Raw genomic sequence first — 15,151 nt, 5'->3', positions numbered from 1 at the left:
ATTGTTACCTGACATAGGGAGAACGAGAAAAAAAGCAGTTTTATATATAACTAAACAATGGTTTGAATGCAAACAAAGTGGTGAACAAAGTTGACATACAACGATAAGTGTACTATTTATTGATTATAAGTATTACTTATCTTCATTATATTATTTATCAGCTTACAAACAGCTAGAATTTCATAATTCCTTCCAGAGTTTAGCAAATTGTCTATTAACTGTAAAATTATTGGGTTGTATATTAGGCAGATAGAATGAGCGTATATCTGAGTACTTTTTACAATAAAATAAAAAATGATGCTCATCTTCAACAACATGAATATTGTGGTTCAAATAGTAAGTGCATAACCGCTCAGCTCTTGGTATACCAAAATGTCTTCCTGTTTCAATTGCAAATGTGTGACTAGAACATCGAAATTTGGCATAGCTGTTTCGAAGAGAAAAAGGCATCTCCATTAAAGGGATCTTTTCACGCTTTGGTAAATTGACAAAATTGAAAAAAGTTGTTTCAGATTCGTAAGTTTTCGTTTTAGTTATGATATTTGTGAGGAAACAGTAATACTGAACATTAACCATGCTCTAATATAGCCATTATATGCATCTTTTGACGATTTTAAAACATAAAAATTATAAAGCGTTGCAACGCGAAACGATTGAATAATTTGGAGAGTTCTTTTTTTGTCGTTAAATTTTGTGAAACTACGAAGATTGCTTATATAAGGTATAAAATACGTAAAGGATGTGTACTCGGCGGAATAGCTCAGTAGGCTAAAGCGTTTTTACTTCAGGACTCTGGCAGGACTCCAGGGGTCACTGGTTCGAAACCTGCTCCGGGCAATGTTCTTTTCCTTTTTTAATTTTTTTTCTTGATTTTTTACTGGAGCTTTTATGATCCAATGTTTACATTTATCAATATAAAGCATTTAATGAATAAGTTAAAAAAATGCCAAAATCTGTGAAAAGGCCCCTTTAATAAATATTTTTCAGTCTCTAATAAAGATTTAAAATGTTTATAGTGATCACATCTAGGTGAAGAATCAATATGATTTCTCCAGTCTTGTTTAAGGCAATCTGATACTCTAAGCCTAAAAACTATGTATAAAACTATCAATATCTCCTTTGTCTTGAGAAAGCCAAGCAAGTCCAAAACCGTACTTACAAAGGATTACTTGTTCTTCTGATGCCCATGTATGCCTACCCACTGAGTCAAGATCATATGTAAATGGAACATCAAACCACTGATACTTTGCCAACAAAATTAAAGTCACAGTGTTATTCCTAGCAATTTGGCAATTGTTGAAACTTATTCTGGCTTGCATACATCACACATGTGTTTTTAGATAATTAAATGATTTCCCTGCTATCATGGACACTATACTATTTAGGTGGTTTTGTCTCACAATACAAGACAACTGGCATTTATTGATTTGTTTTTATTGATGTCTTTCCCTAAAATTCGTGTTATTTGATATATTGAAAGCAATATAATTGTGTCTACATAATGCGTTTCTTGATTGTACATTCTGTTTTCCCCTAACAATTTACTGTCCCAGCTTTTACCCTGAAAGTTTTGGGAGGCGGAAAACTACAACGGGCGAGGCATGGTCAGGGGTGATAACCCCAAAAAAGGGTTAGGGTAAAGGTTAGGGTTAGGGGTCGGGTTAGGGTTAGGGTTGGGTTTATGCTAACCCAAACCCTAAACGACCCCTAACACTAACCCAAACCCTAACCCTAACCCTCTAACCCCCCTTGCGCAATACCATACCATGCCTCGCCCGTTGTCGTTTTCCGCCTCCCGAAAGTTTTTGGGATGAAATTAACTGGTAATGGGTGATTGTAACTGGACCAAAATGTGTCCGCGTCTTCCTACACTGAACAGTGTTACATCCTATACTTCAAAGAGGCAGTGATGTTTCCAATATTCTGGGTTACTATGCTCAAATCAGCCAATGGAATAAATGAATTTTATTCATTTGGGTGTGCTTGCATTATGTAAAATGTCATGTAAGCCACTCTTCCATAAGCCTGTCTTTATTCACGCAGATTGAGACTTTTCAAACGCAACACTTTTCAAGCTTAAATATATCGGTTATGTGTAAATGTTTTTATTTAAAATTATATATGCAATCTCACGATACAATTATATATATATATATATATATATATATATATATATATATATATATATATATATATATATATATATATATATATGAATATGGCTTATTCCGATTTTTAATTCTAATTAGCCTATGTTTGTCCAAGAACCCTCATTTAGCCATGTATGGTGAAACTTTTCCGTTACTGGTCACTTTTTGTATTATTCATTTTCAAAAATAGTTAGTAAAAAAGAAAAAAAACACACTAAATTAAATGTTAAAACACTGTTGTGTTTGATATTAACATACGGAAGGGAAAGGAAACAGTTTTATAGTACTGCAAACATATACTCTAAAATAATAAAAATAAACATCATTTATATTAGTTAAAAACGACATAAAAACTGTGAAACACGTAGTATTACGTTTGTTTGATTATTTAATTTAAGTTTGATTTTTATCACCATGATTATTTAGATTTTTGTTATTTCAGGGTACGGTATGCAATGATTGCCTAACGACCACGCTGTACCCATGTTGCAGTGTCTACCAAATGAAGCGGGAAATGGACGCCATGGGCATATAGGCCGGTCCTACAAGCCAAAAGCGATGACGTAGCACTAACATCTTTCACAAATAAAACATCATTAGCTGCAAAATAATGTATGTAATGAACTGTTCTACGTTTTGAATCTGTAATATTGTACGGTGTTATTTTCGATTAAAAATAAAAAAGAACACGGTTTTCTGTCTGAGATGAAGTTGAATAATTTATGACGGTTTGTTATTCTAGGAAAAAAATCTCTAAGCTGTTGTGTATCGACCAATACAAACGACCAATTCATATTTTCATGTGAATACATTCAATAGAGGTAAAACAAAACGCGTATAATCGCCAAATAAAAACAGATATTGTGTGAATTATTTACATTCAAGAAGAAATACGTATTTTCCTGTGATGTGCTCATAATTGACGTTTCTTAATTCAATATTAACCCATTTATGCCTAGTGGACTCTCCCATCCTTCTAAATTGGATCAATGTATTTCCAAAATTAGGGATTTCCAGTATATGTATTTCTATATTAAGAATATTTCTTACAGAAATTCCAATAAGCAAACAGCGCAGACCCTGATGAGACGCCGCCTCATGCGGCGTCCCATCTGGGTCTACACTGTTTGCCAAGTCCCTTTTTCTAGACGCTAGGTATAAATGGGTAAACGATATGCTTTTCTATTTCTATACTAGAAAATGAGCAACTTTAAAATGTGAGTTTATAATGCATATTTTGTATTCATTGAATTAATAAACTCGCTTATTTTACAAATCAATATAAGATCGCAATGTGTGTTATTGTTGTAGATATCATAGTAGATATTTAAAATAATAGTAACTCTGGTATTCAAACCAATGTACATGCACGCTAAAATACAACATATGGTATTGAAGGTTTATTTCCTGTGCAATTAAATATCGAAAAAAAACGTTATTACCGGTAATCTTAAAAAAACATGTATTTGTTTATATTTTAGGTGTTAGCAAAAACATAATCATTTTCTGCTTTAAGATCACAACAACAGATTCCCATGCAATAACGTGATACAGCCGTTTGATCTACATGAAAATATTATACAATGTATTATAAATGTTGAACATTTATACAGAAGCACTGAAAAGTTTAAACGACCTGGGATTATTTTTACTGTACTACAAGCCTACAATACACATTTAACTTTTCTAAACTGTGCTAATAATAACTTTGTAAAGGACATTTGCCTTGATTGTTCTATTGTATTGGATACATTGATTTAGTTAACGAAAATGCCATCGGACACCATGTCGAACAAGATATTTTAATAGTTCCCATGTACCAAACACGTGTGTCTGACCGGCAAAATACATGAGTGACCATGTTCTAATCAGACACGGCGTCTTACATGCTGTTAAAAGTTTCGCGGAGTATTTCACAAAGATATTTGGTCCGATTTGACTTTTAATTTAGTAAGACGTATTCTCAAAACCTTATTAGTCAATTATAAGTTAACACAGTTTTCTTTCGTTTTTCCAACGAAGAACGAAGTTCAATAAAATGTTTGTTAGCGTATGGCAGTTTCACTTGTATGGTTATAGTAACAGTTGTGAAGTTACACGTATAATCCAATCGTCATGAAACTTGGTCAGAACATTTGTTCTTATCTCTCGGCTTAGTTCGAAAAATGTACAGGTCTACCGTCTGTTGTAAAACATTGTGCCCTCGGGCAGGGGCAGTGTTTCTATACGGCTTTTGTTAATCTTTGTTAACACTCTATAAGTCACAGTTTCGTTTCATATTCATTAAACTTGTTTCGAAAATGTGTTCTTAAGATAGTAGGATTGAGTGCAACAATTGTTCTAGTCCGTTAAAATAACGTACATACAAGGGGCGGAGCATTTGTCATTACATCGCTATTTTGAAACATAGTTTACACATTTTTGCCCTATTTTAAGGAATTTTGCTCAGAATGTTTATTCTAATGATATTGCAATTAATTCAACAAAAGTGTTGGTCTGTAACAATATATGGATGCCGCATGATGTATTAGTTCAGCTTGTACGCATGATGTATTAGTTCAGCTTGTAATATTGACTTAATTAAACACCGGTTAAATGTTATTTTGTCTGAAGCATGATAGTGTGATGTTAACCCATTTATGCCTGGTGGATTCTCCCATCCTTCTAAATTGGAGCAATTTATTTCCAAAAATTAGGGATGTCTAGTACATTATTTCTTTATTTTGAATATTTCTTACAGAAATTACTTTAAGCAAACAGCGCAGACCCTGATGAGACGCCGCATCATGTGGCGTCTCATCTGGGTCTACGCTGTTTGCCAATGCCTTTATTCTAAACGCTAGGCATAAATGGGTTAACATTGTTTTTGTTGACGGGAATAATCACAATAAGGATGGCGATGTTAATGATGGTTCAAGACGATGACGATACTGATGATATTTTCAGAAACATGTACAGCAACCCAAATTTCTAATTATATAAAGGATATTTGTAGTATTTGGTGGAATATCAATTTTAATTCACGAGTGATTATAGAAAAAAATGCTATGATCACGAGTGAATTAAAATCGAAATTATACAAAATTCAACTCATTTTCGTGTTATTTTATGCTTACAAATGAAAATCTTTGTATTTTTGCTGAAAAAATGACGTCGTAACATCATTTAAACGACGTGTCAGTATAATCGTGAAAATTATCAATAATTTTCACTGTTTGAAACAGTAAATTATCAGTTTTAATTCATTAACATTTCTCTAAAAAGCACCAGAAATAAATAAATAACGTGCGTAACTCAAAATAATTATATCCATTTATTTAGATAGTATTATCTTTATGTTTGCGGAAAATAAGAGTGGTGAACATACAGGAGCAACAAACATTGTTTCATATGAATATTATTTGACCTTTTATTCACATATCATATCCTTTATCATGCTTACTCATTAAAGTGGGACTGCACGATTTTGTCAAATATTTATAAATTTATGCTAAATGTGTAAAAAATAACTTATTATGCATATATTTCAATATAAATTCAAATAAAAGTTAAAGCCACACACCTTGAAATAAAATACACGTTTATCAATACATATAGATGCAATATGAAAGTGTGCAAAATTGTCATTAAATCTATAGCCTAGTTAGCAAGTAATGTTTGTTTTTTATTTTAAAACCGAAAGTAGGCTTTCTATATGTATACGTCCATTTCGACAAACGCGAATATTTTTAAGTTACAAAGCGCAAAAAGACGGATTTCTAACTTGTTACCACCAGATATATTCTAATTGGCATAGATAAAATTAAGTCTATAGCCTAGTTAGCAAGTAATTAATTATATTTTTTAAATTTTAAAACCGAAAGTAGGATTTCTATACGTAAACGTCCATTTCGATTATTTTTAAGTTTTAAAGCAGAATAAACGGATTTCTACCTTGTAACCAGCATATATATTCTAATTGGCATAGATACATTTAAATCTATAGACTAGTTAGCAAGTAATTTATTATTATTCACACGGTACCGCTTTTAGAACCGAAAGTAGGATTTCTAGACGTATACATGTACGTCCATTTCGACAAACGCGATTATTTTTAAGTTGTAAGGCGCAAAAGAGACGGATTTCTACCTTGTTACTACCAGATATATATTCTAATTGGAATAGATAAAATATATATGTTTGTTATTTATACCTAAATTTAAATTGCCATATATTTCATATAAAGGTGTGTGGCTTTAAGAAGAACATGTGTCGAAATATGCGAAATAAGCCAGATATTTAATTCTGAAATCGACAATGTCTGTACAGTCGAATTCGCCAGCATGTATATCATGCATGTACGTTGTGAATCTAAATTTAATTTTAAGGATCATTTTAATTTCCTGCAACGATATCTATTGATACGACACACAAACACTAACTCCGATCCTAATAAACCGATGAATGATTCGGTTTTTTGTAGGAAATTATGTACGAAATATCTTTGTCAAAATCGGCTCGGGGCGCTAATTTGTTTTGCTGCATTTTATGAAATTCCTCTTCAATGTATAATTTGTCTTGCCTATTTTGTGTTATTGTAACATTTTTTATCAATATATTACAATTTAGCACATATAAAAATCGTGAAGTCTCGCTTTAATACTCAATCAACTGTGCTAGCATTTTAATAGGAAAATGGTATGGATATATGCTTTCTAAAATGGTTATATGGTGTAAAAGGCTAACAGCTAAAAGTATTTTGACTGAGCAATCAAATCAAAGACCATTGATGTCAGACCAACATCGGCGATAAGTGTATATAGACAGACCGACAGACAGACAGACAGACATTTTATTTGACTTGCACAATGTACATCGTCAACATCACATGTAGTTGGTATTGATATATGTCAACATGTATATGCGCAAAAAACAAGTGTCAACAAAGATGAATACTTACAAAACAAATATTTACAGAAGTTCAGAGGACGAACAATTTGAAAATTACGTTATACGATTAAACAAATTCAATCTAATACTCAACGATTCCTTAACAAATAAACAAAGTTTTATTAGTTTAGACCTATTTGTTGACTAAAGCAATTGTGCCTACTTAATAACAGATGGTTTATTGTAGTAATATTTGTTAATGTATTTCTTTCTTATATCAACAAATGTTGAACACATACATACAAAATTAAATTCGTTCTCGATTTCCGTGGCATGACAACAAAGACAATATCTTTCTTGTATAGCACTATTGTTTCCATTACATCTACCAGTCTGTATACGAAGAGGGTGAACAGATTATCTTAATCTGTATACATTTGTATATTAAAAGGGCCTTTTCACAGATTTTGGCATGTTTTGAAGTTTGTAATTAAATGCTTTATATTGATAAATATAACATTGGAACTAAAAAGCTCCAGTAAAAAAAATCAAGAATAAAATTAAAAAGGGGGAATAAATAGTCCGCAGCAGGGCTCGAACCAGTGACCCCCGGAGTCCTGGAGAAAAACGAATTAGACCTCTCGGCCATCCTGCCATTTCAGATGTGTCCTTTCCAATTCTTTAGGATTCGTAAAACCCCAAACTTCGGCTGAATACCATTAAATAGACCCAACGAATGCATCAAATAACTGACATAGATTTTTTGGCTATAAATCAAAATCTTGATATTTACAAAACAATTTATTCAATGCTTTAAGAGCTTTGCCAATTAAATGTTCTTGATTTAAATTAAAACTACCTGTATATTTAAAAACAACACCTCAATAATTAAAATCATTTACAGTTTCTAAAGCATGGTCATGATTGTCTTATCAATATTTACTTTCAGTCCCCATGTATTACAATAAGTCTATAAATTATCTAAATGGTTCTGGATTTCTTCTGGTGATTTACCCACAATGGCCATGTCGTCTGCAAAAGTAATAAAATTGAAACGATGTCATCTAGTTGCAAACCTAAATCAATATTATTTTGCAAAAACAACTCAAGATCTTCTACAAAGATAGAAAACAACAAAGGGGACATATCTTCTCCTTGACGCAAGCCAACAGCATAGCTAAAGTAATCTGAAAATGAAGGTAATGATTTTACACATGACTTAACTTTGTGGTACATATCTCTTACAATTCATAATAGTTTGCCTTGAATTCCACATTTAAACATTTTAACCATAAAGCATCTCTATAAATAGTATCAAAGCATTTCATCATATAGACACAAATAACATACAAAAGTTTGTTTTTAAATAAATAATAATTTATCAAAGAATATAAAATAAATATTGCGTCAGCAGTAGTATATAACAGCTTGCAACTGTTCGAGGCATACAGTTTTCTAATGCAGTCACTTAATAATATTGATGTCATTATTAAAGTGTTTTGTAACAGGTTTCACTGCTGTTTTTATTGGAAATATCATTGCTAGGTGAGTCTGAAAGATGTTCCAGTTCTTTAAAAAAGGCCCCGAGGACGGTGGCACTTTTTATTTATACGGCAAAAGCGAAACATTGTGAACACCCTATTAGTCAAATTTAAGTTCAATCTTAATGAAAGCTGCCGAGAATGTTCTTAAATATCTTGATTGAGTCGGAAAATTGTTCTGGATATTTCCATTTCGATGTTAAATCTTGATTGAGTCTGTTATCTCGGCTGCGTTTGAATATGGTTCCATTTCGATGTTAAATATGGCATCCAAAGGACCGGGCAGTTTACGTAATATGTAACTAAGTCACAGTTATTGTCCATAGTTTTATAAAAATGGGTCAGGACATGTATGTCAATGATATAATCAAATACCAAAAGTTTTTCATAATTATGCTCCTGGAAATTATTTATTTCTGTTTACAAAATATTTAATTCTTATGTCCACCTTTAAGGATAGTTAAGATTGTCTGGGCTCTGTTAAGAGCCTTTGGGCACATTGCCCTCTTGTTATAAAAATATGATGTTTTGGCTAGATTTAATGATTCCTTTCACTTCATCTTATGCGAATAGCCCGATTCGAGTGTCGATAAGGGAATTCGTTTTTAACGTAACGTACATGTTTTATCAACGACAATGCCATATTTAACAGCACGTATTTATGAATGGCCCAAATATTGTATTGTAATTGACGCAATAGCTTACATGAATAGAAAATAAAAATAATCAAAAGATATAACAAACTGCTGTTTGAAATTAAATCCAGTGGGACAAATGAAACAAAAACTAGAGCATTTAGGATGAACCGACTCACGGTGCATTTGGCAGGCAGCACAAGGGCCGCAAAAAGATGTTATCACACAGTCTTCGAAAATTGAACCATGTGAAAAATGAAAATAAATATCAAGTTTTCATGTAAAAAACACAGTTTGTTTGAAACATTTTATAAAAGCAAAATTCAAAAAATCATTAACTCGTTTTTTTTTTCACTAAAACATGGATGTGTGTTTCGGTTGTACGCGGGAGACGTTTAAACCAGACAAGGAAGTACCGATATATGGTACACACAAGCTACAAAAGTTTATCTATGACGCTAAGTGTCCTTACAGCGACAAAACAGAGAAATCTAAGCATACGGACCTGATGTTAATCTGTGTCTGTAAAATACCGCGTATAGTGGGCATTTGTCAATTTCGCGACCCGCCCATAACACTTCATTTGTGTCGTTAATAATTTTCCACTGCTTATAATATTCAATATAATATTTAATTTATTTTGTTGGTAACTAATTCGTAACGCTTCTCATAATTTACTTTGTTACGTTACAAATACCTTACCCTAATTAATTAGATTTTTTTATATTGTATGATATGAAAAATATATTAAGTTACATAAACAAATTTATAATGAATGGTCTAAAATATGATTTTAAAATGTCTAATCACAAGACATGAAAATGCACAACATAAAAGAAATAAATGCATGTAAAACATCAGAACGTGATATACTAATGTTCGAAGACAACATTTATCTATACACGATATCCATTCCACAAAATATGAGAACTGAAAACGTACATAGAATCTATGTACAGTATGATACGACTATCACAATGATATTTATGCCCCCCTTCGAAGAAGAGGGGGTATATTATTTTGCTCATGTCGGTCCGTATGTCCGTATGTCCGTACATCCGATGGTTTCCGGATGATAAGTGAAAAACGCTTAGGCCCAGGATCATGAAACTTCATAGGTACATTGATCATGACTCGCAGATGACCCCTATTGATTTTGAGGTCACTAGATCAAAGGTCAAGGTCACGGTGACCCGAAATAGTAAAATGGTTTCCGGATGATAAATGTCTCTTGGATCGGCAGGTATATCTTTCGTTAATTCACATTTTTTGGGACCCTTGAATCGAGGCAATCCGTGAAAGAAAGACGAATATTGAAGCAGTTTAAATGAAGAATAGGAATACAGTTGTTTGTCGACAATTCGAAGTGGTATCCTCCGGCTGTGCGGGCGAGACGCCTGGTGGGATTGATGGCAGCTGCGGGACATTTCGCTTGTGACGGAGTGTCCGGTTGGAAGCTGCTACTTCCGGTGAAGATTGCCGCGTCTGGACAGTTGGATGGCCTGTGGTACTCCGAGGAATTCGTCTGCTGTAATAATAGTTAAAGTATTGAATAATTTATGTGCCAAGTTAGCCGGAAGCACGTAGTTTGTCGCAATTCCAACACACAAATGTGTTGTTTTTTCAATGTGTGTCATATTCGCAGTGATTTACCTTATCGCGTTGTCTGACCGTAAAGGCATTTAATTTGGATAACGACACCCATTTTCTTAAAATATGTGCAAACATTGGACGACCTAATCTGATCTAGTTGCATAGCATTTTGTTCTTGATAGATGGGTGGATTAGAGGCTCGGTTTCCTTGCGATCTCAATTTAAATCTAGCTCTTACATTTTGTTTATTCATTGCGCTCATAACGGCTGCCGTTAGAGTTGCTTGATTTTCGCGCATTAACTTAAGTAGCAAATAATCTTGTGATACTCCGTCAATAAAATGCACAACTAATTGTCTGTCAATAATTTATAAATTTCCTTGAATATTGTCGTAAGCTTCGTTCGCTAAAAAGAGAAGTTTAAGCTTCGTTCGCTTAATTGATTTGAGTACCCTACGGAATAATGTGTATCCTGAATTTCCGCAAATCTAGACTTAAGTGCGGTTTTTAAATGCCCACGTCTTCCCTGGTTTGTCAGATAGGTATCGTCGAATGTAATCCCTTACAAGTCCCCTACTTGATTGATATGCTACTAATTTTAATTTATCTACTGGTAAATTTGATAGCGTTACGAATTTCTCTATGTTTTTAATCCATTTTTTTAATTCTTTTGGGTTCAAATCAAGTGATTGAAATACTTATGAAACACTCGGTGTACCTAGCGCGTTTGTAAAACCTCTAGTTTTATCACTTTAGCTTTGGAAAAATGCGGGATTATTTGATCTTGGTCTGCAATTATTTCGATAGCTAAGTGTTAGTAAAGATAAATATGTCACTTACCTGAATTGTTTGTTGGTGGTTGTACTCTGGTCGTTTGTGGTAGTTGTACTTCGCGTCGAATCCTAGGTCAACGGCGCATATTCAAACTGTGTCGCGTAGTTCTATACACTTATTTTATTTGTACTATCAAACACAACTAAGTCAATTCAAAAGGTTAATTTTCTCTAATATAATTTATATGAATTTCCGATCTAAATTTATCACAATTGATAATTTCAAAGTGTTATTCTAATTCTAAAGATTCTACAAAATGATCAAGACAATATTAAATAAAAAGCCTATCTAACTTCCTAACACAACTAAACAATCGTGTGTGTGAATGTCAGAGTTTATTTACAGGTCTCGCTGCGTCTTCACGGCTGCCTTATGTGCGGACCTGCCCCTGTGACCTTTCAGGGGAAAATAGTTTAATTTTGAACCAAAGTTGGTCAAATTTACCCCAACTGCTCGGGTTTTCGCCGAAGGTTTATTTTTTATTTATTATTATTAAAGTTATTTTTTTTTTTAATTCAAATACACCAGTGCACGGCGGCCAATGAGACCTTATCGTTAAAAAAAAATATAGAAAAAAAAGGAGAGTTATATTTCAATAATAAAAAACGTTAATCATAGTAGATAGTAGATCCGTTATAATATAAAATAGATAAATGATTTAGTATATCTTTCGTTAAGTGAATAAATTTTGTCCTATTATAACCATTGTTAGTATAGTTATCATCATCATAATTAACTCCAGCATCCTAATCATAGATTTACTTTATGGTTGCTACTACACTTATTTATTATTGTTATTATGTTGTAAAAAATCATGGTATGGTGGTTTTAATGTTTTATTATTATTATTCGCGTATTTATGCGTGGTTGTTGTGCTCTCCGCCCCGAGACAGGTGTTAGTGGGGTTCGAGCAGAATACAGGAAACGCCCCGATTCCAGAGGCGCCCCTGGTTCTTTTAAGTGCCCGGTGTATAGCACCGATACACTGCACCCCCTTTTAACGTCACTCGCGGAGGACATATTAGTACATGGTGTTAGTATTGGTGTACATATCATTATGCTTCCTTGTGTCATATTTTATAGTGTCTTGGTCTCTCCTTGTTGTTTTTATGAGTATTGGCTATATGGTGTTGTAAGGGTCAGACTAGATTATTGAAAGATCATGAACTTGACGATAGAAGAGAGGGGCTGTGTGTGTGTCATTGACCGAGATGACTATTTCATTGTGGGCATAGACAATTTCTAGATATTCTTTCTTCTTTTTGTTGAGTTTGTTGTCTGTGGCATTGTGGTGGTGTGAGGGCCAGACTAGTTTTGGTTGGTCATTTACTCGATGATAGAAGAGAGGGTCTGTGCTATAGAGGTTTGTTATTTGGAGAGCACGCACGTTGATGGTTCTGGTTATATTATATATGGTGACAAAGGCAGCAGCTATTGTATTTTGCCCGGCTAGTAGCGTGATTTGAGCTGGTACTTGGCATTCAATGGGCTCGATCCGGCTACAAAGGTACATTAGGAGAGACTAATACAATGGTTAGTAACAAAAGAACTGCAATTAGTTAATCTCATCAATATAAAGAGACACAAATAAAATAGTTATGTTCACTTTTTATTTTTTTGGTAATCTTTGGTGGGTCGTGTCGGAAGAGACATAGTGCGCGTGGGGGGGGGGGGGGGGGGGGGGGGGCTCACCATCCCAGTCGACACGCTCCAGCCAACATATTTTCATACAATGCATATAGAAAATACATCGTTGCAATATTTACATCTGCAGGGGTTGCACTGTAGGTTTCTCTAATGAGTTACCTGCGTGCGCACTTAATGCGGCTTCCGTCTCTGTACGGAGGTGAGGTGTCTATGTGCTATCCCCTGTACGCGTCGTCTTCGGCTGCTGCGTGCTGGGTGCAGCGGAAAAAAATAAATAAAAAGGACCAGCACAAAGGAGGGGGTCTCACGGACCCCGGATACTGTTAACCTGATTTATTATAGGTTCAAAGGGGGCATTAAAATACGTCCATATCGTTACATAGTGGTTACAGATGTCCGTTATATTTGAGAAAGCGTACCATTCCATCATTGTATCAAAGATTGTTGTTGTTGTTGTTATTTTACTAAGTTTTATTGTGCCGCAGCCATGCCCGACCCCGTCCATGGCGTCCTCACAGGGCACAGCTCAAAGGGGCCCCACGGCGTTCGTCAGAGTGGTCCGTCGGCTATGCCCTGTGAGGGGGTAACTATAGTCCGGTTGTATAGCACCGCATTGCATAGGCCAGGATAAAAGGCTAGTTTATCATTGCTAAACACGGGCCGCGAGAGGCCTCTGTCCGAACTGAACAATCATGTTTTGGGGTAGGTATTATATAGGCCCAGTTACGTCTCTATTGACAAGATACCATCTGCACTGGCCATCTGGCATCGCTCTGAGGCATGTATCCGTTTGTTCATTACGTAGCTGAGTTGCGTCTATAAATGGAAAATAAACATGTTCTGGCTATCTGGCCTTTTAGTCTTTCGGGTCTCTTAATTGCGAAACTCGGTATTAATTCAACACCGGCTGCGCTCCAAGGCATGTACCCGCCGTTCAGTACGTACATAGACGTGTTTTATCGTAAAGTTCCATCATGGTATCCAAATCTGGATGCCAATCAAAACTATCACCCGTCATCAGTGCAATCATTCGTCTGGCTATACTCTCCATGCGCCACGATTTCAGATTTTAAGCATAATGACCTGATGTTATTCTTTGTTTGTAAAATATTGCGTATAGTGGAAATTTGTCAATATCGTGACCCGCCAATAACACTGAATTTATCTTGTTTATAATTGTCCACTGCGTGCAATATTTAATATAATAATATTTAAAAAATTGAATTACTTTTTCTTGGTAATTTACTATGTTACGCTACCCATAATTTACTTCTTAACGCTTCAAGTTTTATTTTCCTGTAGTTTTCTATTGTAAACCGAATCAAAATTATTGTCCCGTCTTTCAAGCACTCGAGTTCCACTTGGTGCACTGTATGTTATTTTATCTTATCATTATTGAAACAAAAATATAACCAAATAAATGTTCAATAAAATTTAGTTTCTTTTATATATAATGGGAATCTACCAAGTTCGCCATAACCTCCGGATGTTAAGTGCGTTACTGTTAACCCGCAAAAAACCGCATTCGGAATTAAAAAAAAATTCGTTGAATTTGTAAACCATAATTTTTCACAAGATGTGAAATAACAGCGCCTATAATCGACGCACTTGAAAGTCAACTTTAAGCATTTACCAAGTTTAATGCAAGTATAATGAAGTACGCGATACACGTATATTTGGCGTGTGATATCGACATGCCGTGTTCTGGATCTGCTGTGGAAATACGTGAATATTACGTTTCATTAATATAGCTCCATTGCATGACAACAAAGATGACAGCTGCAGGTTATAGTTTATAAGACCAAGTAAGAATTTATACGCATGTATAAAGTTAAGTAAGATTAACGATTCATTGATACAAGATAAACTCCATAGATAATCTA

General features: G+C 34.3%; 1 protein-coding gene across 1 annotated transcript in view; it reads right to left on the bottom strand.

Annotated features, from left to right (window-relative positions):
* Window positions 1-14,050, bottom strand: part of LOC127878647 (uncharacterized) — a 76,957-nt gene extending 62,907 nt beyond the window's left edge. The window contains exons 1-2 of the mRNA XM_052425176.1: window positions 14,015-14,050; window positions 10,540-10,723 (exon numbers count right to left, since the gene is read on the bottom strand). Coding sequence (XP_052281136.1) covers window positions 10,540-10,723; window positions 14,015-14,050 — 220 coding nt within the window. The remainder of the gene's footprint in view (window positions 1-10,539; window positions 10,724-14,014) is intronic.
* Window positions 14,051-15,151: the final 1,101 nt, after the last annotated feature.

The sequence above is a fragment of the Dreissena polymorpha genome, chromosome 4 (genome assembly GCF_020536995.1).
Source record: "Dreissena polymorpha isolate Duluth1 chromosome 4, UMN_Dpol_1.0, whole genome shotgun sequence".
NCBI classification, from domain to species: domain Eukaryota; kingdom Metazoa; phylum Mollusca; class Bivalvia; order Myida; family Dreissenidae; genus Dreissena; species Dreissena polymorpha.
This window is presented reverse-complemented; position numbering and strand designations above follow the sequence as displayed.